General features: G+C 39.8%; 5 protein-coding genes across 7 annotated transcripts in view; 1 reads left to right on the top strand and 4 right to left on the bottom strand.

Annotated features, from left to right (window-relative positions):
- Nucleotides 1-4,780, bottom strand: part of rpf1 (ribosome production factor 1 homolog) — a 4,857-nt gene extending 77 nt beyond the window's left edge. Inside the window, exons 1-9 of the mRNA XM_026142307.1 lie at nucleotides 4,404-4,780; nucleotides 3,530-3,586; nucleotides 3,063-3,143; nucleotides 2,882-2,977; nucleotides 2,340-2,493; nucleotides 2,099-2,181; nucleotides 925-1,106; nucleotides 704-830; nucleotides 1-505 (exon numbers count right to left, since the gene is read on the bottom strand). The exon at nucleotides 1-505 is cut by the window's left edge and continues 77 nt beyond it. Coding sequence (XP_025998092.1) covers nucleotides 464-505; nucleotides 704-830; nucleotides 925-1,106; nucleotides 2,099-2,181; nucleotides 2,340-2,493; nucleotides 2,882-2,977; nucleotides 3,063-3,143; nucleotides 3,530-3,586; nucleotides 4,404-4,631 — 1,050 coding nt within the window. The 5' untranslated portion in view covers nucleotides 4,632-4,780 and the 3' untranslated portion in view covers nucleotides 1-463. The remainder of the gene's footprint in view (nucleotides 506-703; nucleotides 831-924; nucleotides 1,107-2,098; nucleotides 2,182-2,339; nucleotides 2,494-2,881; nucleotides 2,978-3,062; nucleotides 3,144-3,529; nucleotides 3,587-4,403) is intronic.
- A 2,634-nt stretch (nucleotides 4,781-7,414) lies between these two features.
- On the bottom strand, nucleotides 7,415-10,499 carry LOC113006511 (deoxyribonuclease-2-alpha-like). The gene is made up of 7 exons (XM_026142527.1): nucleotides 10,431-10,499; nucleotides 9,240-9,337; nucleotides 9,000-9,162; nucleotides 8,824-8,905; nucleotides 8,576-8,734; nucleotides 8,302-8,493; nucleotides 7,415-8,129 (listed from the first exon to the last, which is right to left on the bottom strand). Exons 1-7 carry the CDS (start codon nucleotides 10,446-10,448, stop codon nucleotides 7,756-7,758), a joined length of 1,086 nt encoding a protein of 361 aa, XP_025998312.1. The 5' UTR covers nucleotides 10,449-10,499; the 3' UTR covers nucleotides 7,415-7,755.
- Nucleotides 10,500-13,311: 2,812 nt separating this feature from the next.
- Nucleotides 13,312-18,540, bottom strand: dnase2b (deoxyribonuclease II beta). The gene is made up of 6 exons (XM_026142350.1): nucleotides 17,506-18,540; nucleotides 17,219-17,393; nucleotides 16,587-16,665; nucleotides 15,750-15,911; nucleotides 14,410-14,607; nucleotides 13,312-13,838 (listed from the first exon to the last, which is right to left on the bottom strand). The coding sequence occupies exons 1-6, from the start codon at nucleotides 17,610-17,612 to the stop codon at nucleotides 13,504-13,506; spliced, it is 1,056 nt and encodes a 351-aa protein (XP_025998135.1). The 5' UTR covers nucleotides 17,613-18,540; the 3' UTR covers nucleotides 13,312-13,503.
- Nucleotides 18,541-19,723: 1,183 nt separating this feature from the next.
- uox (urate oxidase) lies at nucleotides 19,724-23,332 on the top strand. Its single transcript, XM_026142989.1, has 8 exons — nucleotides 19,724-19,855; nucleotides 20,310-20,522; nucleotides 20,639-20,755; nucleotides 20,905-20,983; nucleotides 22,276-22,462; nucleotides 22,576-22,699; nucleotides 22,912-22,995; nucleotides 23,077-23,332. The coding sequence occupies exons 1-8, from the start codon at nucleotides 19,835-19,837 to the stop codon at nucleotides 23,149-23,151; spliced, it is 900 nt and encodes a 299-aa protein (XP_025998774.1). The 5' UTR covers nucleotides 19,724-19,834; the 3' UTR covers nucleotides 23,152-23,332.
- A 29-nt stretch (nucleotides 23,333-23,361) lies between these two features.
- samd13 (sterile alpha motif domain containing 13) lies at nucleotides 23,362-25,961 on the bottom strand. Of its 3 annotated transcripts, XR_003269807.1 has the most exons (6): nucleotides 25,715-25,959; nucleotides 25,229-25,345; nucleotides 24,657-24,705; nucleotides 24,437-24,548; nucleotides 24,149-24,350; nucleotides 23,362-23,633 (listed from the first exon to the last, which is right to left on the bottom strand). XR_003269807.1 is itself a non-coding variant. In XM_026142991.1 (5 exons), the coding sequence occupies exons 2-5, from the start codon at nucleotides 25,254-25,256 to the stop codon at nucleotides 24,207-24,209; spliced, it is 327 nt and encodes a 108-aa protein (XP_025998776.1). In that variant the 5' UTR covers nucleotides 25,257-25,345; nucleotides 25,715-25,961; the 3' UTR covers nucleotides 23,362-24,206. The 3 variants fall into 3 exon arrangements, 2 of the variants coding, with proteins under 2 accessions (XP_025998776.1, XP_025998775.1); XM_026142991.1 differs by having other exon boundaries at nucleotides 23,362-24,350; nucleotides 24,657-24,699; nucleotides 25,715-25,961; XM_026142990.1 differs by lacking the exon at nucleotides 25,715-25,959 and adding an exon at nucleotides 25,568-25,695 and having other exon boundaries at nucleotides 23,362-24,350.
- Nucleotides 25,962-26,623: the final 662 nt, after the last annotated feature.

Genomic DNA, 26,623 nt, shown 5'->3' with positions numbered 1-26,623 from the left:
GAATACAGAAGCATCTGCACTGTGCTCATGTGTTAAATATAAACAATTTGACCACCTGCAGTCACACAATGCACTTTATTCAAAGCTCCTTCTGTCAGTCGCACAAACCAGGATGGACCAGGTGTATGTTTGCATATATGTGGTCAGAGCAGGTCACATTTTTAAAGCTTTTAACACACAAGCAGCATTTACAGAGAAGCAGGATGCTGCATGTCTTCTCGGGCATTTCACGGTCCAACAGAAAATGTGTCCAACAATTAGACTCAGCCCTTTGATGTCCATGAGTAGGTCATGTTACAATAAAGAGTGGAAATGATACTTTTAAGGGAAATTTGAGCTGTTGTTGAAGATTTAACAGTTGCCAGGGCATTGTAAAGTCAATCTCAGCAAGTCCACAAACAGCTGAAGTATCTTGGATAACAGACGATCATTCCCATCTGACCAGGAAAAGAGTTTTATTTTCTCAAAGCTGGAACTTTCGCCTGCAGGCTTCCATCTCATGACGCTGAAATCAAAAAAAGATATTTAAGCTTGTGTGACAAAAACATTTCTTTTAATCTTCCACAATTAAATGTTGAACTAGACTGTAATAACACGACTGGCAAAGTAGAAACTAACAGCAAATAGGTTGCTTAAAGGCAAATGTGCACGTGGCTTGATGACAGTTTTACTGCAAAAACAACCATCTGTGAGGATGACTCACCTTCATCACCCACTCGTACTCTCCGTACTTTGAGTCGAACGTGCCTTTTTGTAGAGATCGGAGTTTGAGGGTGAAGCGTGGTCCCAGCTCCTGAATACCAACTTTCTTCTCATTCTTGAAGATGTACCTTTCACAGATATTTTTAGAGATTTATTTAGCCTTCTAAATGTAAGATTTAAAACAGACGCATGTGTTAGTGTAGAAGGTTGAAAAATATTTACCTGTGAAATCTGAAAAAGATGAAGTCTCGCTGGTTGTGGAAGGTGGCGACCTGTCTGCCAACGAAGTGTGGCTCTTGTGGGAAAAGAGCTGCGAACAGACGGCCGATGGTGTGCCCCAAACGAGTGGTGAAATTGTTGAGGATCACCTCTGGGTAGTGTTCAGTTGGATTTTTGCCTCGTCTCTGTCGGACAAAGAAAAGGAGCCAGATGATCTCAAATGACTAAACTTCAAGAAAGCGTGTCCCAGTGTTTGGAGTAACATACAGAAGCAAAGAGGAAATACCCCCTCGTTCAGTTTCACCTCTTCAACCTATTAAGTATAAAACATGATAAAAATAACTTGGACTGTACCAGGTTGTAAAGTTATTTTAATATAACCTCAAATGAACAACACACGTCATAATACAATGTGTTGGTTTTTTTCTTTTTAAAGAAACCAAAATGCAGAAGCAGTGTGTGAAACACCGCGTGCACCACATGATTCAGTGTCTTTTAGCAGCAGCAACATGAGGTATGTATTTCTACATGACTTTATGAGTCTCACATCATTGTGGAGTTCATACTTGTTCAGTCTTTTTCTAACTGGACTGTTTTGGACTTCAAATGTTTTACTAACCGAGGCCTGCAGTCTGAAATGTAGCTTTTGGCTTTTTTGCAGTGAGTCTGAGCATCGCACAGTCTGACCTTGCAGTGAATTTGCTGCGATGTCACTTTCCTGGGAAGACTTTGAACCGTGCTGAACGTTTCTATTTGTGAATAATCTTTCTCACAGCAGAATGACGGACTTGTATAGTCCTTCCAAAAGTCTCGGGCAGCAACAATTTCTTCTTTAAGGTCACTGTTGATGTGTTTTGGCATTGTGTTAACACACATCTAAATGCTTCTCCTTTTATAGGAGTGCCCACGCTGACTATTGATCAGTTAATCAAGTGCATTTTATCAGCTGCACCTGCCTGCAGGTAACTTAACCCCTGTACAAACAGTACACGGAGTAATATTACGTGCTGTTCTTCATCTGAGATTTTATCTCCTGCTGAAGACCAGATTAAATTTTTACTATGTCCTGATGTAAAACCTCAGAATTGAAAGAGGGTGTACTTTCCTTTTCACGTGTTTATAGTATAGGTGAGAAAGTAGGATCATTTTGAAAAAGAGTTTGGACTTATCATCTTGCCTTCATCTCCTTGCGTAGTCGAACACTGCTGACTTTGAAGTGTGCAGTCGGCCCGTCAGGTAAGTGACAGAGAACCATGCCATCTTTAATTAATGGTTAAGGATCTCGGCATTAGAAAACAGCTGAGTGCATCAAAGATTTCCATGGTTTGTGCAACTTTCATAATTATCAGCAGTATTTGGTCAAAATGAGACTTGACCAAAGAAAGAACTAGAGCTTGCACAGCTGCCTTTAAGGATACTGGGCACTTGTCGATCCTCATTGATGACCATGAGATAGGTGAAGTTCCTGGCGACGCACTGCGGTATGATCCTCTTCAGGGCCAAACCTCTTCTGTAGTACACGTGGGCATTTGGGATGACTGTGGCCAGCTGCTCGCAAAACCTCACCGTCCTCTGCAAGACACAAATCAGATGATGTGGCACAAATCACTGTGCGTTCAACACTTGAGGTGGAAGAGTGGTTAGCACCAAGAAGGCTGCCAACTATTATTAACTACTATGACAGTAAATCCTATTTTAGTGCAGAAATTAAACTGTAACAACAAAACCAGCTTCAAACGCTTACACAAAAGCTAAAAGTAAGCTTGTAGCTTCTGTTCTGCTCGATTTTGTAACAAAGTCAAGAATATTCAAATATGTAAAGAGATTTTTAGAAAATTCTTTGTTCTGCATAATATTCAAATGATCCAAAATTTACCAGCAAATTATAATTTTTCAGATTCTGCATATTTAATGATAAAAGAATAATAAAAATGACTGTAATGACAGCAGGAGCCCTCACCCCTCTGGGCCTGTCTGATGTTGTGATGAGCACTTTAGGATTTGTCAGCCCGTTGAAGTAGGCGGAGAATTCATCAGTCCCCTCGTCAAAAGCAATCTGTATATAACGTACACAAACATATTCAACTTAATCCAAATTCAGAAATAAAGATAACAATAATCTGATGAAGCCCAGTTCATACCTCCTCATCCTCTGGGTCGACTGTTGTCTCGTCATACACCCTCTGGTTTTCTATTGTTTTGGGGACCTCCTTTGGTGGTGCCTACATTGGAGACAGAATAAAATAAAGTACAAATAATAAATATTACAGCTGTTGCCTTATTTTATCCTTTCACTCTCTGTCACTGCTGTCTAAGCATAGAAGCCCAGATCTCCCTCTTTCCTGCCATCTCCTCAAATTCTTCCGGGGGGACACAGAGGCATTCCCAAGCCAAAACATAATCTATCCAGCATATCCTGGGTCTGCCCCCCAGCCCCTCCCAGTAGGACATGCTTCACCAACTGCTTCCTTTTAATTTGGAGGACTAGTGGCTCTAATCTGAGCCCCTCTTTACCATCAAATCCCCACGACAGCAATTTATTGGTAGAATTAACACATCCATCATAAAACACAGTCATAAGTGAAGAACAAACAAAGAGAAGACTCACCTTATCACCTAAAGCTTCACGTTCTTTTCTTCTCTTTTTCCTCAGCTGCATCTTTTGCTGAAATACAAATTTAGAAGTTAATAGATCTTCAAGGAGGTTTTCAAAGTTAATAAAGTGATTTATCGATTACTCCTGCTAGAACTGATCTGGATAAGCAGTGATGTTTTAAATAAAATTATAGATGTACCTTTTTCTGTGTGTCACAACTAGTAAACCTGGCCATTTGTTACCTCACATAAAATTTATTGTGATTCCATACAAGTATCATCAGAAGATGCACCGGATTATAACATAAATAACAGTATTTAAAAAAACTAAAAACTCTAAAGGCCTCACAATACTGACACAAAATAAATAGGTAACTAGATATTTACCAGCCTACTCTTAAGTTATTAACATTAACAGGTGTGCTTAATATTTATGGATGCAATGATTATGGTCCAACTTTAATATCAGCAAATGCTGATCCTAATGATTTTTGTTTGGCTGTTTTCCCTCATAAATAGAAGAACAAGAAGACCCACCCTGACTATACTTCACTTTAATGAAATATGGTGAGTGGTGAGTTAAGCAGCACATAAGGAGTCAGAGTCTAAATAAACTGGACCCAAGCAAAACAAGCAGCCTAACGACAGACGTAACATGTTGACGTTTAATGAAAAAACACGTGCTAAAACGAGACATTGATATTTTTATGTTGATCATTGTATTCTATTGTATTCTCTTACATTAACAGTTCTACTGAAACACACTGGAGTTTTGCTCACGTAAAACGGTGCCGTTTTAACGCCCCGCTGTACCTAATAAACTGGCACGTGAGTGTCCCAAGTACCGGAAGCTCCCCCCATTACCAGCCATGACCCAGTATCGGTACCTTTCTCTTCTCCTGCTTGAGTTTCATGAACATGAAGTGTCTTCGCTGTTTATTCTTGATTTCTGACACACTGAAGGCGGGAGGAAAGGCAACAGCCAGCTCGCTCTTCACCATCTTCTTCTCCTCCCCCGCGCTGCCTTCCCCATCAACCTCCGCGCTCTTCTTCTTCGCTTTCTTGCCCTTCTTCCCTTTGCCGTCCTGACTTGTTGAGACCTCTGTAATGTCCATCTTGTATCTGCTGTCTGTTTTGGCTTGTTTCTCACGTGTGTGTACTGGAAGCAGCAGCCCCGTTCGCGTATTCACTTCCGGTGGGACAGGAAGTGGCCGAATGAAGACTCGGTGAAGAACAAGTGTGACCTCTAGTGGTGAGGAGGAGACAGAGTCCCACTGTAAAGTAGGGAAATAGAGCAGAACCTAAACACAGCCGTTTTTTGCAATACCCCAGCTTTATGTAATGTTCTGTCATAAACCCTCCTGATACTCGTCCTCCGACTCCACCCAGCCTACACGCTCTCAATTTCACCTCTCCTGTGCACTGTCCATGGCTTTTTTTGACCCCAGTTATTCAAACCTCTAGTCCTATCATCTTCACTGTTAACACCCGTCTCTGTCTGGCTTCTACTGGCTATCACTCCTCTGCTCTCCAGAACATACCCCCACCTCTCCAGGCTTTCATCCATCTACTTCATACTCTCACTGCAGAACACAATGTCATCTGTGAGCATCACAGTCTACAGAGACTCCTGCCTGACCTCACCTGGCCATCCATCCATCCCCACTGCAAACAAGAAGATGCTCGGAGACGATCCCTGACGTAATCCAAACCCTTGCTTCAGAATCAGAATCAGAATCAGAAAGGGTTTTATTGCCAAATGTTGAGCAGGTTTGCAACATTAGGAAATTGCTGCGGTGCACAGCGCAGCAATGTGCACCGTTTCTCGGTGCTCCTCGGTGGTGCTCCACCGTTCCTCGGTGCTCCACTGTTCCTCGGTGTTCCTCATACAGTATCACACCAGATCATATGCTTTCTACAGATTCACAAAAACATCACATGGCTCTTTCTACACACTTCATCCTCAGCACTCTCAAACCAAACATTTAATCTGTAGCTCTCTGTCTCAACATGAAGCCATGCTGCTGTTCCTTCAAGAACTCTTTCTCGTATCTTCTGATATGGCTCATGATCTTTATACCTTTGTAGTTGCTACGTCTCCACACATCACTGTTGTTTCTTGGAAAGCTGTTATAAATGACTTGTTGACCTATAATCTGTCAACCATATCTCTTATGAATGATATCAAGTCATTTAGAGCCAGAAAAAAACCTTCCTTAAAGGAGTTGGAAGCTGTAATCAGTGTAATCTGTAATCTTTTTTATCCAGGTAAAAAGTCTCATTGAGATTAAAAATGTATTTTTTCAGGAGTGAACTGGCCAACAAGGCAGGAGAAGTCACAACATATATAAACTCACAATCCTGTAAAGACAATTTAAGTGGCTAAAAAAGACTGAATTGATTTTTTTTTGTTAGAGCAGGTAGAGGCTTAAAAATAAATAATAACATACTCTACTATGTTTTTCTGCTTCTTTAAATAAACCCATACATTTGAAAATTCATAGATAACAATAATTATATTTTAGCATCAGAAATATAATTTCAGTTAAAGATCTAGCTCATAGTTAATCATTACAGAAACATACAAATGTTTTTGTAATTACAAAAACTCTTAATTTAGGGAAGCTGTGGCATAAACCTTACATTAGGTGGGGGCACAAATAAGAACTGCTGCAAATGCCAGATATGGCTCGATGGCACGCCAGTAAATGAGGGCATCTAAACTGAAAGCTCAAAACCGGTGAAATGACAGTGAAACTGTGCCTGTTCATATCAGTGATGAAGGTCTAACCATCACCTTCAGGACTAAAGGAGGAAGAGGAGGATGTGATCATTTGACAGCTTAAATACAATTAAACAAAGCCAGAAAGAGACAACACGAGTTTATCTGCACCAGGAACCACAGAAGTGATCATTAACACATCAGCACATTTAATTTGAGCATTTTCTTTAGTGTTTCTCAGTGAAAACGAGTGAACACAAAGTTGCATTTATGAGGAATAATATTATATTTGTGATTCAACAAATACAATATTACAATATTTGTCCTACATCTTTAATCACCTGCCTAAAAATTGAGATTATACTATATGGATATAATAGCACAGTTTATAATAATTATAGTAATGTAGGTCTTTAAAATTAAGCATGATAGTGTGACATGTGGTGTGAACAGGAAGCTGTGGTGTGGGCAAGGACTGATCATGTTATTTTAAAAAGCCACTTCCTGGAGCGTTAACATTAAAAAATGCAATTAAGACACTTTATGGTAAACTTCAGAAATAAGACCTTCCATTATTTTTGTCAGTTTTTGCACTGTTAAAAAAAGAAATGTTTTTCTTTTGTTTACCTCAGCTCCAATGACAAGGTGTTTTGCATTTAACACACCGCATCACAAAAATGAACAAGCTGGAAAGATTCTGGAAATTAATCTACAGGTGCAACATTTTGGTGCCACAGAAACAGCTGAAAGCTGAAAACCTGTTGCAAGCAGACGCTGCCAAAGAGGACAAGAACTGCATTTTTACATAGGAGGCGAGTGGAAGTTGCTCAGTGTCAAAAACCAAAAAATATAAATGAAAAAGTAGAAAATAGACATGCACAGACAAGCAAAGCCACAAACACCGTACTATCTGGCATTCCTCCTGTCCTTCCACTGGAACGTCAACATGCAGGGTTCAGGGTGTACAAAAGGCTTTTCAATGTGTGGAGCTGCAGCAAGAGCTTGGTTTGCACAGCTGGCAATAAGTTCCAAGTGAGCATTAAATCATTCACATTTAATTCATTTAGTTTGAAGTAACGGTGCACGGAGGACACTGCAGAGGACCCTGAGGTCGAAACTGTTTTTCTACCAGATACAGAAGTTTGTGTAATAAAATCAAGTTTTTAATAGTCCATCGATTTTTCTTAATAATGATAATGCCTTTATTTATATAGCACCTATCAAAACAAAGTTACAAAGCGCTTCACAGGACATGATAGGAAATAAAAACAAAACTTAATAAGAGATTAAAAAAATGAAACAACATGATCGAGACATTTAAAAACTCTGATTGCTGCATTTTGGTCCAGTCGTGCGAACAATGAAGGGACAAAAGCAGGCACTCTGTAACCATCTCTGGATTTCTTTTAGAAACAAACTGAACCTAAAGCTGCACGAGTCAAGACTGAACAGCTGAGCTGATGTGCTTATTTAAACGGAGGTTTTTATAATATTGGTCCAACACTCGGGTTGTTCCTTCACAGCTCTCGTCTACCAACAGAGCGTGGATCTTTACATGGTTCAAAACTGCGTATCAGTCCATAGAAAGCCATCCCAACTACTCTGTCATTAGTGCATATTGCTCCTCCACCTCTTTTCATCTGACTCTCCTCTCGGTTCATATCAGCGATGCAGATCCAGTCACCGTCCTCAGTCACGCACCACTTTGAGTGATCCACAGTATCACTGAAGGCCTTCCTGTTTGGAAGCTTTACTTCTTTCACGTTGTACACATGGTTAGGGATGCTTGAACTGCAGTTAGAAGGCAGACCGCGATTGTGGTGCATCTTTCCCCAGCTCTTAACATACAGATTCCCCCTAATGTTTTTTGTAACAAGACCAGAGTAAAGATCTGCAATAGTATGGAAAACAAAACAGGAAAACAACACTATTAAGAGTGCGCTCTGCCCGTACTGTGGAGAGTACAGTGTGTTTTACTGTCAATCTACAGGGTCTTATGTTTGTGATCAATACAACATGAATTCATCCCTCCTGAAATATGTCTTCTTTCTGAAAACACTTACCATCACCAAAGCGTGTGTATTTTGCAAAGCTGATGAAGTTACGACCGCGTGAAGAAGTCAGCGTCGCCTGACTAAACCAGGGTTCCTTTTTCGGGTAGCAGTCTCGCTGTGCCACACACCGCAGCTCATTGTGAAAGGTTGTTGGGATTTCAGAGTCATACGAATAAGCATGGATGTACTTGAGCTGCACTCCTAAGAATTCAGATACAAGTTGTTAAAGTGCACTTTCACTAGTTCTACGAAACTGATTTGAGCTGTTTACCTGTTGACATACCTATTTCTTTGAACTGCTTATACGGGTAAGTCACGCACATAAATGCTTGAGCGTTTGCATTTCCATTATCAGGCCAGAAGGCTTTACTGCGATATACTGGAAATTTGGGTGTACTGTGTGAAAGCCAAACTCCAGACGTTTTGTCCAACAACACAACTCCTGTAGAAAGTCAGAAACACAAACTGAGCTTTGCTACATTTGGGTCTTTCAGACAGAGGACGCGTCAGCTGAGACAATGTTGTGCCCACCTTTACTGTGACCAAACGATGGAGGAGCAACATACGGCTTTGGAGGCTGGTCGCTGTAGAGTATGTATCCAAAGCCTTCGATCTGGATAGACGAGCAACACCACAACAACTCTGAAATGGTATTCAGATTATTCACTGTGCCATGCTAGTGAGACATATATCCTATAATACCTCACCTTTCTGTCATAGAAGTCAAAAAGAGGTCTCAGGGTGTTTGCGAGAGTGCCAGAATCACTGTTGATGTTCTCTTGGCTGAGTATCCATCCGTTGGTGCTCTCATCCATGTAAAAGTATGACAATCCAAGTTTATCCTCATTGGGACGCTTGTACAAAATATACCTAAAGAATGTAGATGAAGATGTTTTCTTATGCATTTACATTAAACCCATTGGCAGAAATTCAAAATGTCTACAAACCAGTCAACTTCGTCTCCTCTGTCATTCCTGCATTTTACCGCTGAGTCACACCCCTGAAAAAGGATCCCAACACTCAAGAGGAATCCCATCACACTGGTCTGAAACAGTCAAACATAACCGTTGCTAGAACCACAAAAACAGGAGGCTGTCTGCATTCAACAACACCGTCACAAAGCAGAAGGTCTTTAATACAGTGTAGCACAATTAAAGCCACCAGTGAACCTGCAGCTTCTGTTTAAACACTGATGAACTTTATCTGACTGACATAAACTTATGTCAGTTACGTCTTTACTTCTGCAAACCCTGCGAGCTACTTTAGACAGACGACTTAAGTTGCACCACTTACCACACATGTAACACGTCTCTGCTCACATCATTTACCAAACACAGCCTCCCAGCGTGGCAGCCTATGAAGTTACAAATTTTCTGTTTCTCCTTCTGACATTTCTGCCCCCCCAACACGCTTTAGTTTATAAAATGGTGAAAGATGTATCAGTTCATCACAGCGGCAATACAACTCAAGATCTACCTCAATCATTCAGTTTCGAGTAACACAATATAGACTCTAAACATCTCTAAATATGAACAGGGTTTACAGTCTTATCTGGAAAACTTGTCATCACGTGACCTAATCTGTGTTTGTTTTATGAACGCTGCATTATCAGGTTTTCTGTTGTGATCCCACACATCCTCACTTTCTTATTGTAGCTATATGTTGGACGCTATAAGTAAAGATCCTTGATGTAAACAATCTGTAAGTGTGTAAGACTTCTGCATTTCTGTCAAGCCACTTCCTCAGCTTACAAGAGGTCAGTCGTCCACTACTGAAAAATATATTTACAAGTCAAACACACCATGGACATTGTATTATAATGCCAATAATGCCAAATCATGCAGCAGTATAAAATAGTTTGTTGCATTTTATAATAGCATGCTTATTGGTGGGTGTAATCTAGGGTCATGATAAATGCATCAATACTAGTTTCATGTGGTAATATTCTGTTCACATTGTGTTTGATAAGCTATGACACACGGTACTCATGTACTGTGTTTTTATACACAGGATAACTATGCATTTACTTTGTGTTCAGCCTGTTTATGTAAATAGATCATCTCAGTATTATGCAACACACCCGGGTCAGTTGTTATTATTTGTAGAATATATTTTGAAATATGTAAACATTTACTTACATATCTACTTGTTTCCATTTTCCTTCTCAGTGAGCTTTAGATGTGTTTCACAAAGCTGCTTTGTCACATCTACTGCTAACTGAAACCGTCACCCATATCTGCATTCGATGTGTCAGCAACAACTTCCTTGTTGCTCAAAGCCGTCACCATAGATCTTCCTTTTTTGTTTTTTACAATGTTGCCATGCCTGTTTTGACCAGGTGACGCTGTCACGAGGCTTTGTGCCGTCTGAGCCCTGCATGTTCCAGTTTGACTTGCTTTTTGAAAGAATATGTATGTGACTTTGTTTTTCTTATGTTTCTGAGAAAGTGTAGTCAATGTGAAACTGATGCATGGTTTAGCACAATCTCAATTACTGCAACCACATGGCAACATTTTAAGCATCCAGATCCTCAATCAGTTAACAAAATTGTTTGCTGCGCTCTTAGAACCAGTTTTCTCATGCACATAGTGTACATGTAGAAATATGTCAGAGTCAGGTGAAAAAGAAAGTTCAGTTCAAGTAAAAAACGGACTTAGACCCTTAGCTTGTCTTATCATTACATAAATACAATTTGAGATGAACAAGAACATTTTTTATTGAACTAAAACAAAACCAGAATTCGGAAACAGCGTGCAAAAAAAATAATTCTCCACCTTTACCAGCAATAAGTTGACATAATCATTTTCTGTATGACTTTATCAGTCTTTCACGTCACTGTGGAGTCATTTTAACCCACTTTTCTTTACAACATTTCCTCAGTTCACTGAGGTTTGTGGGCATTTGTTGCACAGCTTTCTCAAAGTCACGCCACAGTATTTCAGTCAGGTTGACTGCCTGGATTGAGATTTGGCCACCGTGATTTATTTATTTATTTTTACACTCATTCTGTTCTTGATTTGCTGCTTTGAATATGGTTGTTGTCCTGTTGCATCACCCGATCTCAACCTAGTCCAAGCTGTCAGGCAGACGACCTCAGACCTTCATCGTCCACTCGGTGACTGGAAGAAGCCCAGATCCTGTCATCACCTGTCTACCTCCATGCTTGATAGGTGACATGATCTGTTTGTGCTGATATGCTATGTTTGGTTTTTGCCAAAAATGGTGCTGTGCATTATGGACAAACATGTCCACTTTGGCCTTGTCTGTCCAAAGGACACTGTTCTAGAAGTCTTGTGGTTTATTCAGAGGCAACATTGTAAAGCTAAGCTGTTCAGTTCAGAGAGAAAAGGCTTTTTCTTTTTCTAAGCAACAAAACGACTGAATGTATAACTTGTATTCATGGCTTGCTGAGCAAGCACGGCTTGTTTTCTAACTGTGCTGCCATGAACTTTAAAAATCTGCCATGGTAACCGAGGCCTGTAGAGCAGGAGATGTAGCTCACGAGTGTTTTGCAGTTTCTCTGCGCACTGAACAGTCTGACCTTGGGGTGAATTTGCTTCGATATCCACTGTTGGGAAGATTGTCAGCTGTCTTAAACATTTTCCATTTTCTCACTGTATAATTTCTCATATCTCTTCCCAGATTGATGAGCAGAAACATTTGCTTCTCTATCATTGCTGATGTTTTCTTTCTTGCCATTATGTTACCTGATCTTACCTTCTTAACTCCTATGAAAGCATTGAGAGCATACTGAGTTCTTCATTTGCTGTTTCTGCATTTTGACTTAGTTTTCTTCACCTTTGTTCATTTGACACTGTATTAACTTAATTTTAAGACCTGCTGAGGACCAGATGTGTTTTTTTAAATATGCCCCTGATAAACAAAAGCTTGTTGTTGAAAGAGGCTGTACTCTCCTTTTCACACGACTGTCTATAATACATATTACTTATTGCACTTTACTGGATTTTAGTTGTACTCTTTCTTCTCTACTGCCTGCTCTAGTTTGCATGAGTAGTATCGAATTGTAGATAGTCGGAAAATCATTTGAATGAATTGTATGAGTCACCTGGTCTGGCCAGTAGGTGACACTATTTACCCCAAACACTAAACGCACACACAGTTACAGGCCAAGTGCCTCTTCAGTGGAAATAGAAACTGAACAAACATGATGATGACTACTCCAGAGGCACCAAATAAAACAAAATAAAATAAAATAGATTCCATTAGACTACATGTACCTCAGTCTCACTGAGCAGTAGACCAGATTTTAATGTTGTCAGTCTTTATTATGTTGCACATCATACTACAACATATGGTTCCATATATTTATTGCAGAACTTATAAAACGTAAAAACAACTTCAAATATGTAGCATCATAACACAAGTGCACACACTGTGCTAAAATAATATGAATACAAACACCCAAAGATTCAAAAGAAAATTACAAAACCTTTTATCTGTAGCACTAATAGTGTTATAGTTTCATCTCTGCTGGATGAAAGGAAGCGACATAGATCAATGATTTTGTCTCTTGCTCCTTTTGTAAAAGGAACAAGACATTGTGCAGACATTGTGCAGACATGGTTGTTTAAACACACAGCCGCTGACATCTCCTGAAACAATGTGCGGCTGTGATCTACAGTCTTACTAACCTTATTTCTGTTTTGTTTTATTGAATTGAAAGTATTATTTTTTTAAATCTATTTATACTTGTGGGCTGCTGGTTCCATACAGCTGCTTTAACTCAAACAAAGGTGGATAACTAAGTGTATCCACCACATAATTAACATGCAGTCACTGCTATTTTTCAAAAGCTTATTCACCAGTTTAAATTGTAAATACATTATTATTGGTGGCAGCAGATGGCCCCGCCCCTCCCTGAGCCTGGTTCTGCTGGAGGTTTCTTCCTGTTAAAAGGGAGTTTTTCCTTCCCACTGTCGCCAAAGTGCTTGATCATAAGGTGTCATATGATTGTTGTATGTATTGTTGTAGGGTCGACCTTACAATATAAAGCACCTTCGGGTGACTGTTGTTGTGATTTGGAGCTGTATATATAAAACTGAATTCAATTATACACATACATTATTATATGTGAGTCTCTATGTTACTTCTACATAGCAGTCAACCCTGGAGACAGAATCATAGTGTCTCGCTCTGCCACTGTCAGCCAGTGTCACACTGATTCTTAATCACTTTGCTTTTCCTTCTCAATTAGCACTGAATGTACCAATCCACCACCTGCCTGAAGGCCTTATAAATCAAAGGGTTGGAGGAACAGATCAGACCGCCACCTCGCCACAGCTGGCCCATCTCTCTGTTCAGGTCTCCCAGGCAGGTCACCTGGTCCTCATAAAGTCGTGACACGCACCACTTTGAGTGGTCGTAGTGCGAATAAAACAGGATTGATCTGGGAAGCTGGATTTTCTTAATGTTCATGGTGTGTTTGGCCAGTGAGCAGTTGGAGGGCAGGTCGTGACCTTGTCTCTGCCAGGACTCCACTAAAAGGTCGGCGCCCAGTTCCTGAGCCACCCAGCCTGTGTAGATATCTGAATGAAAGCCAACAGAAAAACATGTCAGGTACTAGAGTAGTCTGTACTCGAATCATTGTGCTAAATGAAACGTATAATGTTTTTATACCATTAAATAGCATTTTTCAAGTTGTTTTGGCAATTTGCCAAATGATATGAGAATAAAGGAAATGCAAACGTGATAAGCTCACACTTCCTTTTGCATTATGTATGATTATGGTAAAATAAATACATTGTGAGCTCTGTGTTGTTTTCATGCATAAATAAACCTTTGTGTGGATAATTATTCTCTCTAAATAATAAAAATATACATATACACAAACTGAGAAACAAAATACTGCATGTAACTAAGATCCAAAAGTCAAAGCAGCTGTGAGTATACTTTGAAAGCCCCGGCTGGGACGTGATAATGCACGTCACTGTGCAGCGACGATAGCGTGTCTGCGCCTGATAATCAGTGACTGTGGTCGACGAGTGAAATGTGCAAACATGGCAGCAGGCTACAGGAAAGAAGTCTGCTCTTCTAAAATGTACACGATGAGCAAGTAAATGCCTAAAAGTTTAAAAAAGGGCATGCGGGGTATCTTACCATCCACAAAGTTTTCAGATTTAGCAAAACTGACAAACTTTTCCCCTCCAGCTGAAAAAAGCTGCTCCATTCTCTTATTGGAGGACAGCTGTGGTTTGGAGTCCGCACATAACTGGGCCAGCTGTGGCAGGTCAGCCGAGAATGCAGCAGGAACAGAGCAGTTATAGAAACGTGGGTAAAGGTAGACCAACTGCTTTGCTGGAGATTGAAGAGGAGAGAAATAAGAGATGATGTATATTAGATGGTCGTATAGCGAGAGTATTCCTTACAGCCGCAATGAGCATTTACGATAATGACACTGATGTTGATTCTTTACTGTTAGTCTCATCAAGTTTATTAATTAAATTCTTGGCAAATATCGAATTTTCGCATTCAAGGCTTTTTATATAGCAGATATTACATTTAGCTAAATTAAATGTCCTCCAGTCTTTCTTTGTAAGCACTTTGTTGACACATTAACTTGGTAAAATGTGAAAAAATTGATTATTAATAAAAAACATAGTAATTCAAATAAAATACTATTATAGTGAAACTGTTATGATCACCACAGAAACACAGAATAATTCCGAGTAGCTGAACACGTGTGAGGAAATCCCCTAAAGTTTCCCTCAGACACGCTTCGTAGCAAAAACAATTTCACAGGTTCATTATAAAACTTGTGTGCAATGTGGGGTTTCCAAACAAAAGAAACAAATCACCTTATTAATAACCTTAAAATTTCATTTTACACATTTGCTCAGTGAGAAATCCAGAAAAAAGCAGAGCAGCATAAAAACTCCAAATAATTTAAAACTCTGCGCACATTTAAAATGATTTTTGAATCTTTATGTACCGTTAAATGGGGAGACGTGTATAAAACTGCCTGTAATTCAACAATTGAACAAACAGTTCATCACCTTGAATTAAAGCTGAAAGTCTGGATTTCACATCTTGATTCAAATTACATCGTGATCGTGAACGGAGGCAAAATTACAAAAATTCTCTTATTGTCCAGATGTTTATGGGCCTAACTGTGTGTATGCATGTAAAAGAAAAAAGCTGATGATTGCTTTGCATTAAACCAGGGGTGCTGAATATAAGGCTCGGGGTCCAGAATCGGCCCAGCCGAGTCCGGCCCACCATTAGGCTGTGGAAAATGTGAAGGAGTGCATAATTTTGAACATTTACCAGGATTTTACAGTATTTCCTGTTGGTAAAGAATCTCCCTCATTCATACGACACCAAAGTAATTAAGTAATAGATCAACTATTAAAAGGGTTTTTTTTACATATTTGTAGGTTTTTTTCAGTGGGTTCACAGAAAAAAAGGAGATTTTCGCTCTGTGCTTCATGAGAGCTCACCTATATGAAGAAACTGTTGGTACTGGTAGGTCACACACAGTGCAGTCTGGCCATTGACTTTGCCAGACGACGGGTATAGGTACCCTTTCTCGGGGAAGGAAGGGAAATGGGGAATGCTGTGCGACAACCAGAAACCTTGAGCGCGGTCAAAGAGCAGTGCCCCTGCAGGACACACACAAACATACGAAAGTTGGAATGATTACACACAGATACATGCGAACCAGCACGCAGATGCAGAAAGATTTCCATCAGTTGTGTTGCTGATAAGAGTCAAATGTGCAGTTGGAGCTATCGGACAGATGGTCTTTGCCCGTGTCCTCCCCCTACAACACCCTATTGCAGGCAGAGGAAACCTAAACCCTATTGATTTTTTCTTTTTCCAAAGCTTGACTAGCAGTCTGGAAATGCATCTGCCGGTAACTGTCACAGACACAAAACATGCTGTAACTTGCACTGTTGCATGGGGAATAGTTGTGCACTTGTACATGTAACATAGTGTGGCTACATATATGCACAATAACTACCTTAATTTAATATAACAGGTTCTTAAATTTGTCAAACTACCACAAATGTCCATTTTTACAGCCTCTCCACGTGGTATTAAAGGTGGAAAATGTAAAACAGACTTTCCTGGACATTCCACCTTTACTTTGCACATGTGTCAACAGAGTGAAGAAAAACTATGGCAGTCATAGCGCTGCTATATTTTCTGCTGACAGTGAAAACTCTGGGAATAAAACCTGATCAATCTTGTTGCGTGGTCACAATAATGAATAAAAGTCTTGAGATGAAAAGAAGAGGAAAGAAGCAGATTTCTTCCTGCCGACTGTACCGTACCTTTAGTGTGTCCATATTTTTGAATGTATTTCAGGTCTGGTGGGGCGTCGTTATAGAGTGCATACACTGAGGTGTTTGACTGCCAAAAGACCCCCAAAACAACAACATTTGTTATTTTATACAAGTGAAAGTTATTTATGCAAGTTCTTTTATACAAGAAGAATAATTGAGAGGTGACATTAGGGACGCCCTGCAAAACCAAAATGCTTATTACACCTTATTACACTTTGGCTTACGTTAATGGCAAATGGAATAAGGGACCAACTGAAAGAACAAAGAAGAAGAAGAAGAATGCCACAATAACCAGCTAATGGCTTCATTCTTATAGCAAAGATATTTCAGAGAAATGTTTGTTTTCTGTCTGCCTGGGGAAACTGAACTAAATATTTCCCTGACACCTAGTTTATTTGTCCTGATTACTTTAAGATCTTACATAAACTCCAGACTTACATACACTCCAAACTGGTAGTTTGTGTTGTTTCTGACTGTTCAGTGTCAACTCAGTTCCTCATATTAAATAAAAGAGTTCCTACTCAGCAAACTGGCACGAGCATTATCTCTGATAATTCCCATTAACAAACTAAAGTCTCACTCATCATATAAAAACCCACAAAAAGACGGAATAATCTCACCTTGTACTCTTTTCCCATGTAAAGCTGGTTCAGTGTGTTTGTTATGGCTCCTTGGCTGGAGTTAATCGTGTATTTACTCATTTCCCAGCCTTCTTTTGATGAATCCAAGTACATGTACTCCACCCCACTGCCGATGTCATCGATTCTGTATTTAGGCAGTTTGTAGACGATAAACCTTAGAAGGAAAGAGACAGAAAACCACGTGTCTTTTCTTGGGAAAATTGAAGGAATTAATCATCAGTATGAATATGGAGGCATTAATATTTAAAAATATCATATTAACTCACCAATCGACTGCCTCGCCTTCTTCATTTCTACATGAAATGTCAGCACCACAAACTGTGCAACACAAAAGCACAAAAATCTGTGAGGATAAACTAAAGCGTGAGATCATCCTGAGTGACTCCTGCAGCTGAAGTCAACACGGCAGCGACTGACGAAAGGGAAATCTGAAATCTGCTGCTTTCTGATTGTGAAACCAGCACATCTGCTTTTAGATGCAAAAATGGGAAGTCATAAGATGTTGTCACATGACGGGAAAATACTGAAATGACTCTGTCAGCAATTAAATGTTTCAGAATGTTTATAGATTTTTATTTTTTGCCAACCTTGACAGATCAGCTACTTTACTTGTCCTCGTATTATTTATATATGTACTGTATGTTAATGTTTTTTGTGTTGCTGATTTTTAATTATGCAAACACCTGATTACTGTACTGGTCAGGTCTTAATTTTACAATGAAACCACATGTTGACTGTAAAAGGGGAAACGTCTCTTTGGTAAAACAACTCATTGTTGAAGTCTGACAAAGTCACATCTCTGAGCTCCTTTTTGTAATGTTTATAAGCCAAACTGGATTTCATAAGCTCATCCAGTTTATTGTTGAGGAAACTCTTTAAACATAGTCTTGGTAGCCGGGGATCGGTCTGCCAGGTGCTCCGCTCCTGGACGCCGCCCGGCACACAATGTACCTGACCCCTACGATGCCTCCTGCGGGTGGTGGGCCTGCAGGAAGATGGACCCATGTCCCTTTTTAGGGACTAAGTCCTGGCCACCAGACGCTCGCTCTCGGGCACCTTCCCTGGGCCTGGCTCCAGGGCAGGGTCCTGGTAACCCTAGGCGGGGTGAAGTGTTCTTCTCATAGGGGTCTTCTGAATCACTCTTTGTCTGGTCCCTCACCCAGGACCAATTTGCCATGGCAGACCCTACCAGGGAGCAGAAGCCCGTGGACAACATAGCCCCTGGGATTCCTGGGACACACAAACCCCTCCACTACGATAAGGTAACAATTCACAGGGGGGTCTGCAGCACCGGGAGGAGGCCCCGGGGCAGACCCAGGACACGCTGGAGAGATCATATCTCTCGGCTGGCCTGGGAACGCCTTGGTGTTCCCCCGGACAAGCTGGAGGAGGTGGCTGGGGGGAGGGCGGTCTGGGCTTCTCTGCTTAGGCTGCTGCTCCCACAACCTGGCCCCGGATAAGTGGAAGACGATGGATGGATGGATCTTTAAATATATTCAAACGGTGAAGCAACTAAAGCATGTAGGAATAAACAGAAGAACTATTTTCCTCCTTAATAACAAAACTATGTTAACGAGATCTTTAGTTCCTCAGTGGAAGCAGCTGACTGATCAGTCCTTTGCGCTGCGCACACGGTGCATAGAGCATCCTTCTATAAAGATATTCTTTTAAATTTAAAGCAAAGCACGTTCAGACAGAAAACATCCTGCATTAAAGTAACTGAATTTAAACTTTTAAACTTATCACTATTGTACATGTTGAGCTGAACCATCCAAACTTTCTTATTACTGAGGAAATGAAAAGACCCCTTCAAGGAGGCACAGATCTTGATACCAAGGCTGGTATTAGGTTTACTTCTAAATTACTTTTTCACTCTCCAACCCTACACGGGCAGGTTTGAAGAGCTTATTTCACTTAATTTCACTTAAAGGAAATCATCATTTAAAAACCTTATTTTTTATTTACTCTGATGATCTTTTTCTAATATTAAAATTTATGTGTGACATATGCAAAAGGAAGAAAAACAAAAAAAAACAAAATGCGGTCCACACAATATACAGCGCATTTGCGTAAAAACAAAAAAAGCATAATGTAAATGTAATTCATAAAGGTGGAAACTCAAAACTGTTCTTTATATTTAGAAGAAAAAAGTTTATAGTCTTTATATGAGCATAGGGAGTGCAAACTACAGTGCTGTACAGACTCCTAATTTCAGATGTTTTTGCTTCATCTACTGCATCTCCGTTTATGTTTGCATGTGTTTCAATAAACCTGTTTCTTATTTTTCTGGCAAAATATAAAGAAATTAGGTGTCGGTCAAGATTGAACCTGACTGCAACAATGAATTCATGTGAAATGCACTCACATCTTTCTCTTTGTGGCTGTACATGTAAACAGTGTTTGTGCGTGCCTCTGCATTTCTCTGAGTGGAATACAGTGCATCACACAGTACAAATAAAAGAGGTTAAACTTCAGCTTCCAATAGCCTGAGTGCAAAGTTAATGCCACCCTCTGTAGAAAGTCCTCCTCCTGTAGCAGGAGCCCCATTTACTGGAGACTGTTTGAAGGGCAGCAGGTAAAGAAGAGGAAGGCACCATGGCAAACGCTTCAGATCAGGTAACATTTCAGAAAGTTGTAGAAGGAAACAGTAAAACTTAAACGATAGAACATGACTAATGTTTCTGACGGTAGATTGATAGCACTGGAAATTATCTCAGGGTTCAGTGGCCACAGGGTCAAACCGTGATCTTTAAAGGTTAGTTTTTAAAACATTTCTAATTCCTCACAAAGTAAAAGTCTTTTTTTTATTTGATGTTGTAGTACTCGTGTACTTTCAGACAATATCTGATTTCAGATTTTTTTAATTAATGTTGGAATACGGAGATATATTTAACAAGCTCCTGCAAATGCACACGAGAAACTTCACTGCAAACTATCCAAAGACAACATTTTAAAGGGATAAGAAATATTATATTTGTAGCTCTAAGATGACACTGTGGCACGAAACACCTCTACCACTGGAAACTGTTTAAGTGTGCCATCTTATTACAACTATTTCTCACACATGCAGAAAGTGGAGTTTGTGCGAACAGGTTACGGCAAGAAAACGGTGAAGGTGCTGGTCGTCCGGAGGCAGGGAAGACAGCATTCTATCATTGAGGTGAAGGCTGATGTGGAGCTCACGCTCAAGTCACGCAAAGATTATCTAACTGGAGACAACTCAGACATCATCCCTACTGACACCATTAAAAACACTGTCCACGGTTTGGCCAAGCTCAGAGGGGTGAGTCTAACACCGTTTTGAGGAACAGGGAAGACCTGTTATTGCTATTTCAACTGCTAAAATATTTGTTATTGAGGTCTTTTACAGCCTGTCAACCTGCTTGTTTCTCTGTCAAGATAAAGAACATCGAACAGTTTTCCCTGGATATCTGCAATCATTTCCTAACCTCTTTTAACCATGTGCTGAAGGCCAAAGTTTACATGGAGGAAGCTCCGTGGAGAAGGCTGGAGAAGGTAAAACACAGGACGGTGCAGCTTCACAAGAGTTGACCTTTTTAACAGCTATTTGAGCAGCAACATAAATCAAGCGCACATTAACCCGATCAAATGTTGCAGGTGATAATCCATCGTAAAACATGACCCTTGTCTTTTTTTTCTCTCAGAGTGGGGTAGAGCATGCTCATGCGTTTATATTCAGCCCAGAAGCTTACCGCTTCTGTGATGTTGAACAGACTATCGGTGGTAATCACACACTCTCACAAAAACACGCAAACAGTGTATTTGCTTACATGCTATCCAAGCTGTCATTGGACAGTGACGGACTGAATACACTCTGGTTTATTAACAGTATTAATAATAATTATTATTATATTAATTCAAGTTTTGTATTTTTTTAATTTAGAATTTTTGTTTCCAGTTTAGTTTCCAAATTACTTTTGCTCCTTTTAGCAACGTTTTCATTGTTAGTTTTAATTATGATTATATGGAGGCAATTTGTCAGGAGACAAAATTAAAGCTTTTCAGAAGATCTTACACAAATACAGCACCGTTTAATCCCATGTCGTGATCCCAAGTCTCAATAAATAGCTGGACCAAAGTGTGGTTAGGCTGAATGTGTAAACACAGACAAGCACATTTCTGCTATATTTTTAAATTAGTTTTCTTAACATACAATTATTTAAGTTTTTAATTTTCTTCCAAAGGTATAGATTTTTATTTAGATTTCAGTTACTTTAGTTTTTAAGTTTAGTGTTACCCTAAGCTGGACAGATGACCAGTCCATCACCAGGGTTACAATAGTTTACAGCTAAACTTACGTGTGTGTTGTCATACTTTTGTCAGACAAAAACACCCCAACCAAGTAAGAGGTTCAAACCTGGAACCTTCTTGATGTGAGGTGACGGTGCTAATCACTGCACTATCATGATAGTTCAAACTACAGCAGGCGTGGGCAACTCCAGGCCTCGAGGGCCATTGTGTCCTTGCAGGTTTTAGGTTTTTTGAACCAACACAGCTGATTTAAATGGCTAAATTAGCTCCTCAACATGTCCTGAAGTTCTCCAGAGGCCTGGTAACGAACTAATCATGTGATTCAGGTGTGTTGACCCAGGGTGAGATTCTAAAACCTGCAGGACACCGGCCCTCGAGGCCTGGAGTTGCCCACGCCTGAACTACAGCATGTAGGTAGGCCAAGATCTGATCGCTGAGCTCTGTTCTGCTGAAGAGGGCGTTCTCCCTTTGCAGCCTCCACTTGCTCAGTAGCCGGCAAATACATGTAAAAAAACAAACAAACATCAGAGGTTAATGGCTGTCACAAATTACTTTGAGTCAAGTTTTAACTCTTGAAGCGTGTTTAGTAAATCAAAACGTACTATTTGACTTGTGGTGCAAATACTGTTAACAAAGGCAGCTAAAGCTATGACTAAGCCCTTGCACACTGTTGATCACAGGTTCATGATTAGCACCATTTTCATAAGTTGTTTGCCATGTTTCACATCACTCCACCCTCACGGGCTGATCTGTGCTCCACGCAGGCATCCCTGTGGTCCACAGTGGGGTGAAGAATATGAAGGTGCTGAAAACCACCCAGTCTGGTTTTGAAGGTTTCTACAGAGACCGCTTCACTACTCTGAAAGACGCCAAGGACAGGTTTTTCTGCACCTCTGTGTACTCGAGGTGGCGCTACAACAAGATCCAGGACACTGACTTTGACGCTGCTTGGTAACTGCCTGACTTACGAGCGTCAAGAAAGACCTCAGCTGACGTATACCAATATAGTTCAAAGTTCATAAATATAGTTCACATCTGAAGCTTTATATTCTTCATTCTTATAGGAAGACTGTGAAGGAGACGATTATTGAGAAGTTTGCTGGCCCCTATGATCGCGGGGAGTACTCGCCCTCAGTGCAGAAGACCCTGTATGAAACTCAGGTTCTAGTCCTGGATCGACTTCCTGAGGTACTTCCTTTAGATCGTGAAATCATCAAACTCAATCTTATCACTTTTTGAGATACATAAACTGTTTAGACAACTTCACAGTTGAAATCTAACCAACTCTGAGTCCTAAAAAAGGACAAACATGCAAATTACATCTCCACAGTTGTTGGAAATTGAATAAAAAGCTACATACTGTATATAACAGGCATGCTAAAGTACACATTTTCTTTTAGGTGGATGAAATAGAGATCATCATGCCCAATGAGCATTACTTCACCATAGACATGACAAGAATGGGTATTGTCAACAATGATGAAGTAAGTTCTGTTCTCACAAATGACCCTTCATATTCTTTAAATGATCGGGTTGTGGACATTAGTATCTTTTTCCCATCACAGGTACTCCTTCCTCTGGATAATCCCTCAGGGAACATAACGGGGACAGTACGCAGGAAGCAGCGAGCACGGCTCTAACGGCGCCCACAGAAAGAAGGCCCTGCTGGGATTTAAACAATCCGAGTGGGCCGTTTAACAGAAAGATCCATCTGAATTAACCTTTCAAACAAATATTCCAACAACAGCAAGTTAATATTTGTAGCCTGACTAAAGCTCGTGATGATGTGATGTGAACCCAAATAAAATGAAACTAAAAACAGCGGCTGTTGATAAATTCATAAACTAACATTGATCTTTGGTGAGAAAAGAGCACCATTTATTGCAAATCTCAGATTCGGATATTAAAACTCCAGTGTTATGCTGCACATGTACATTGGTCATACACACTTTTGAACAGTTGTCTGTGTGACAATGCTGAAAGCACCACAGGTTGATAGATAATAATAATAATAATAATAACAATAATAATATATACACATAAATATTTCCATATCAAGAGTCTCAAGCCTGAATAATGTAGATGTTCAGGAACAAGGTGGCTTTTGCTCGGGTCGTTGTGTCTGGGAAAACAAAGTGGTTCACGGTCACATGCTGAAGACGACTCATTGACTCAGATGCACATTTTAAAACATAGAAAGTTTCAGGGGGAAAAAGGGCAACGCACCAGAATCATTATCTGCATGTATCAAAGTCTTTAGATGCGACAGAACATACAGTTTTCAACTATAATATAATCTTATATACAAATACTTATTTTTTTAAACCTTCATGGGTTAATTCACTTTGCACTCACACACATACACGCACACAAAAACCATACCTGCAGAGTATTTTCCCCAAATTTTCTTCTTTTAAATAAAACACAAAAAAATACAAAAATACAAAAAAAAAATCTCAAGCAGCAGATATAAGAATGGCTGAAAGGGTAAACGGCTGAGTGGACACTGTGTGCAACCCATTTTTGGGGTCCACGCTTATATAAAAAGAACACAAACAAAAAGAAAAAATACAGCATTCAAAAATCCTGTTAAGAAGCCACTGTGGGCTGAAAAGTCTCTGCGAAACGACGGCTAACCTGGGCTCTCCTGACACAATGATTGTCACAGACGTGGGTGCTGGGACGGCCTGCGGCGCTACGAGGCGTTGCTTTTCAGGTGCTGAGTCTGCAGCGGCTTCACGTGATACTCGTAGATTTTCAGTGCGGGGCCGAGCTTTATCGACAGCCCCGTCAGGACGTCGTTACGCGTCATCAAGAGCAGGGACTTACCATCAATTTCCTGTCAGATAAAGACAGAAATTCTAGTTTTCCCTAGTTTGTCAGCATCATGTGGCAGCAATTTTGAGCAGGAAATAACAGTCAAACCTGATCCTGGAAAGCCATGGCTTGCTCCTCAAACCCTGTTGCTTTGAAATAATTGACAACATCAGCAACTGCCCAGTTGGAAGGGTCCGGCAGCTGACCGTTCTCCACTGGGCTGTAAGGTGAAATTAAATGTATTCATCTTAATATAAAATGTATGCTTAATTTTAAGAGCAGCTTAAAATATCTAAAATAGTTTGTCAATCAACAAGATCCTACACACCTTTTGGTGTCAACTGATCCATTTGCCTTGTCTTCCATGTCGGCTGTAGCTTAAAAAAAAAAATAACAAGAAAATTACAAAAGCAAAAAGAAACTATTCAGTCAATTTGAAAATTACAAGTATTTTCTGAAATGCTTTTCATTTTCTAATTCTCTTTCAAATTAGAATAAACAGGCAAATAACTTCAAATGACTTGATACAGAGTGTAAAGACATTCAGTTTGCTATTAAAAAAAATATGCAGAAACCTGCAAATATTTTGTTTAAAAACGTGTAAGAATATGAATTTGGTGTTTTTTTTCCTTGCAAAAATGACACATTTTAATCGTGTGCGATCAAACTGTTCTCTGTCAGCTGGTTAACTTAACCAACTAAATGTCTGAGCTATTTTTTTTTACTCCTCTACTCCGTCAACCATTGTGATGGCAGGTATTTTGCAATTATACCGCTACCAACGGGTTACACAAGCAACAGAAAAGCCCAAACACCTCACAGAGGAACCTTACACGACTACCTGATTAAACACAAGCGTTGCTAGTTTAATCACTGACTTAGGTGTAAGGAAACACTTACGATCTTTAACGTTACAGTAATTTTTCATCAGACGTCTTCTCTCGGGGAACTTAGTGTGCTGGCAGTTGAAAAACCCTCATTGTTTATCTTTCGCAGTCTGCCATTTACTGGATGTTTCTGCAGGAAAAACAGTTGTGCAGTAAATAACAAAATTCATTTAATTTAAAAAACCCGAAACACAGCTAAAGAACAAAACAAATCCAATCGTTTCTGACTGACAACGGGGAGAGCTGTAGTGTGTGAAAATGACGACCAAAAACTCACGTTGTTAGCTGTATTAAAAACATAGAATTACATTAGAAACATAAAAAATAAATAAATAAAGTAAAAAAAAATTACCTTATCAGAGAGGAGAGTTAAGAAAACAATTTTATGTTAAATGACGACAGATATTTAATCACTGCCACTTCGTATTCTGCGTTAACGCTAACGTTAAGCTACCAGGGGTAGTTAGCTAGGCTTGCTAATACAAAATTTAACAGTTACCTTGTTTTAGAGATTCGCGCTTTGACAGAAATGGCCCGCCCGACGTTTACACGTAGTTTAAATCTTAAAAAGTTTTCCAATAACTACGATATTTTACAAATTATTAAACGACAGCGGTCGTTTGATAAAATCAAGATTTAATCAAGTAAAGCCAACTAGCCCCCTCTTCATCGCTTTCGCTTCCATCACCCACAGGGCACCAAAGAATCATGGGTAATGTAGTTTTGCGTCCCCAACGCCTTGGTTTGCAGTTCAGTGAGATTAGACACTTGCTGATGATCACCCAGGAGCAAACTCACAACCAAACTTTTTAATAAAAAGAATTTATTATTGTGACATATTCTTTGTTACATAAAATCTGCTACAGCAAAGTATACTCCCCTTGCAAACACAAATATATATGAGTGGGAAAAAAAAAACAAAAAAACGTGTCAGCCGTCTAAATGATGTGCAAAAATTCCACAAACTAAATAGAGACACATTTCAGATTATTGATCCCATACTGGCACATGTGACTAGCTACAGAGAACTCATAAACGGATTTCCTGCAGTCAGGAGAGTGTGAGGTGGTTCAGGGAAAAAGTGCCATCATTTACATGAAATCTGACAAAGATTACACAGATTGGGAAATAAAGGATACGGAGATACAGATGTGGAGAGATATGGATTTCCTACACAGTTTCTGGGAAGATTTACACACACACACACACACACACACACACACACACACACACACACACACACACACACACACACACACACACACACACACACACACACACACACACACACACAAGCTGTTTGGGACTGTGCTTTTCAAAGTCCTGTTTGAATATTTGTTCTGGATTTTACCATTAAATCCTGTCCAGACTCAAAGTGAGAAGAAGAAAATTGTTGGATCTTTTTTGG

Source organism: Astatotilapia calliptera, chromosome 15, assembly GCF_900246225.1.
Source record: "Astatotilapia calliptera chromosome 15, fAstCal1.2, whole genome shotgun sequence".
NCBI classification, from domain to species: domain Eukaryota; kingdom Metazoa; phylum Chordata; class Actinopteri; order Cichliformes; family Cichlidae; genus Astatotilapia; species Astatotilapia calliptera.
The sequence above is the reverse complement of the archived record's forward strand: the minus strand, read 5'-3'. Positions and strand labels throughout refer to the sequence as shown.

Excerpts from the sequence above, each read along its gene's own strand:
- samd13 (XM_026142990.1), bottom strand. The coding sequence starts at position 25,256 with ATGAAAAATTACTGTAACGTTAAAGATC. Across the intron at positions 24,706-25,228 it reads TTACTGTAACGTTAAAGATC|CTACAGCCGACATGGAAGAC; the intron begins GTAAGTGTTTCC and ends TTTTTTTTTAAG. Across the intron at positions 24,549-24,656 it reads GGATCAGTTGACACCAAAAG|CCCAGTGGAGAACGGTCAGC; the intron begins GTGTGTAGGATC and ends TTCACCTTACAG.
- dnase2b (XM_026142350.1), bottom strand. The coding sequence starts at position 17,612 with ATGATCTCACGCTTTAGTTTATCCTCACAGATTTTTGTGCTTTTGTGT. Across the intron at positions 16,666-17,218 it reads ACATGGGAAAAGAGTACAAG|TCAAACACCTCAGTGTATGC; the intron begins GTGAGATTATTC and ends GTCTTTTGGCAG. Across the intron at positions 13,839-14,409 it reads ATCTGAAAACTTTGTGGATG|ATATCTACACAGGCTGGGTG; the intron begins GTAAGATACCCC and ends GCTTTCATTCAG.
- LOC113006511 (XM_026142527.1), bottom strand. Across the intron at positions 8,494-8,575 it reads TAAGCAGTTCAAAGAAATAG|GAGTGCAGCTCAAGTACATC; the intron begins GTATGTCAACAG and ends CTGAATTCTTAG. Across the intron at positions 8,130-8,301 it reads ATACACACGCTTTGGTGATG|ATCTTTACTCTGGTCTTGTT; the intron begins GTAAGTGTTTTC and ends ATACTATTGCAG.
- uox (XM_026142989.1), top strand. The coding sequence starts at position 19,835 with ATGGCAAACGCTTCAGATCAG. Across the intron at positions 19,856-20,309 it reads TGGCAAACGCTTCAGATCAG|AAAGTGGAGTTTGTGCGAAC; the intron begins GTAACATTTCAG and ends TCACACATGCAG. Across the intron at positions 20,756-20,904 it reads CGTGGAGAAGGCTGGAGAAG|AGTGGGGTAGAGCATGCTCA; the intron begins GTAAAACACAGG and ends TTTTTCTCTCAG.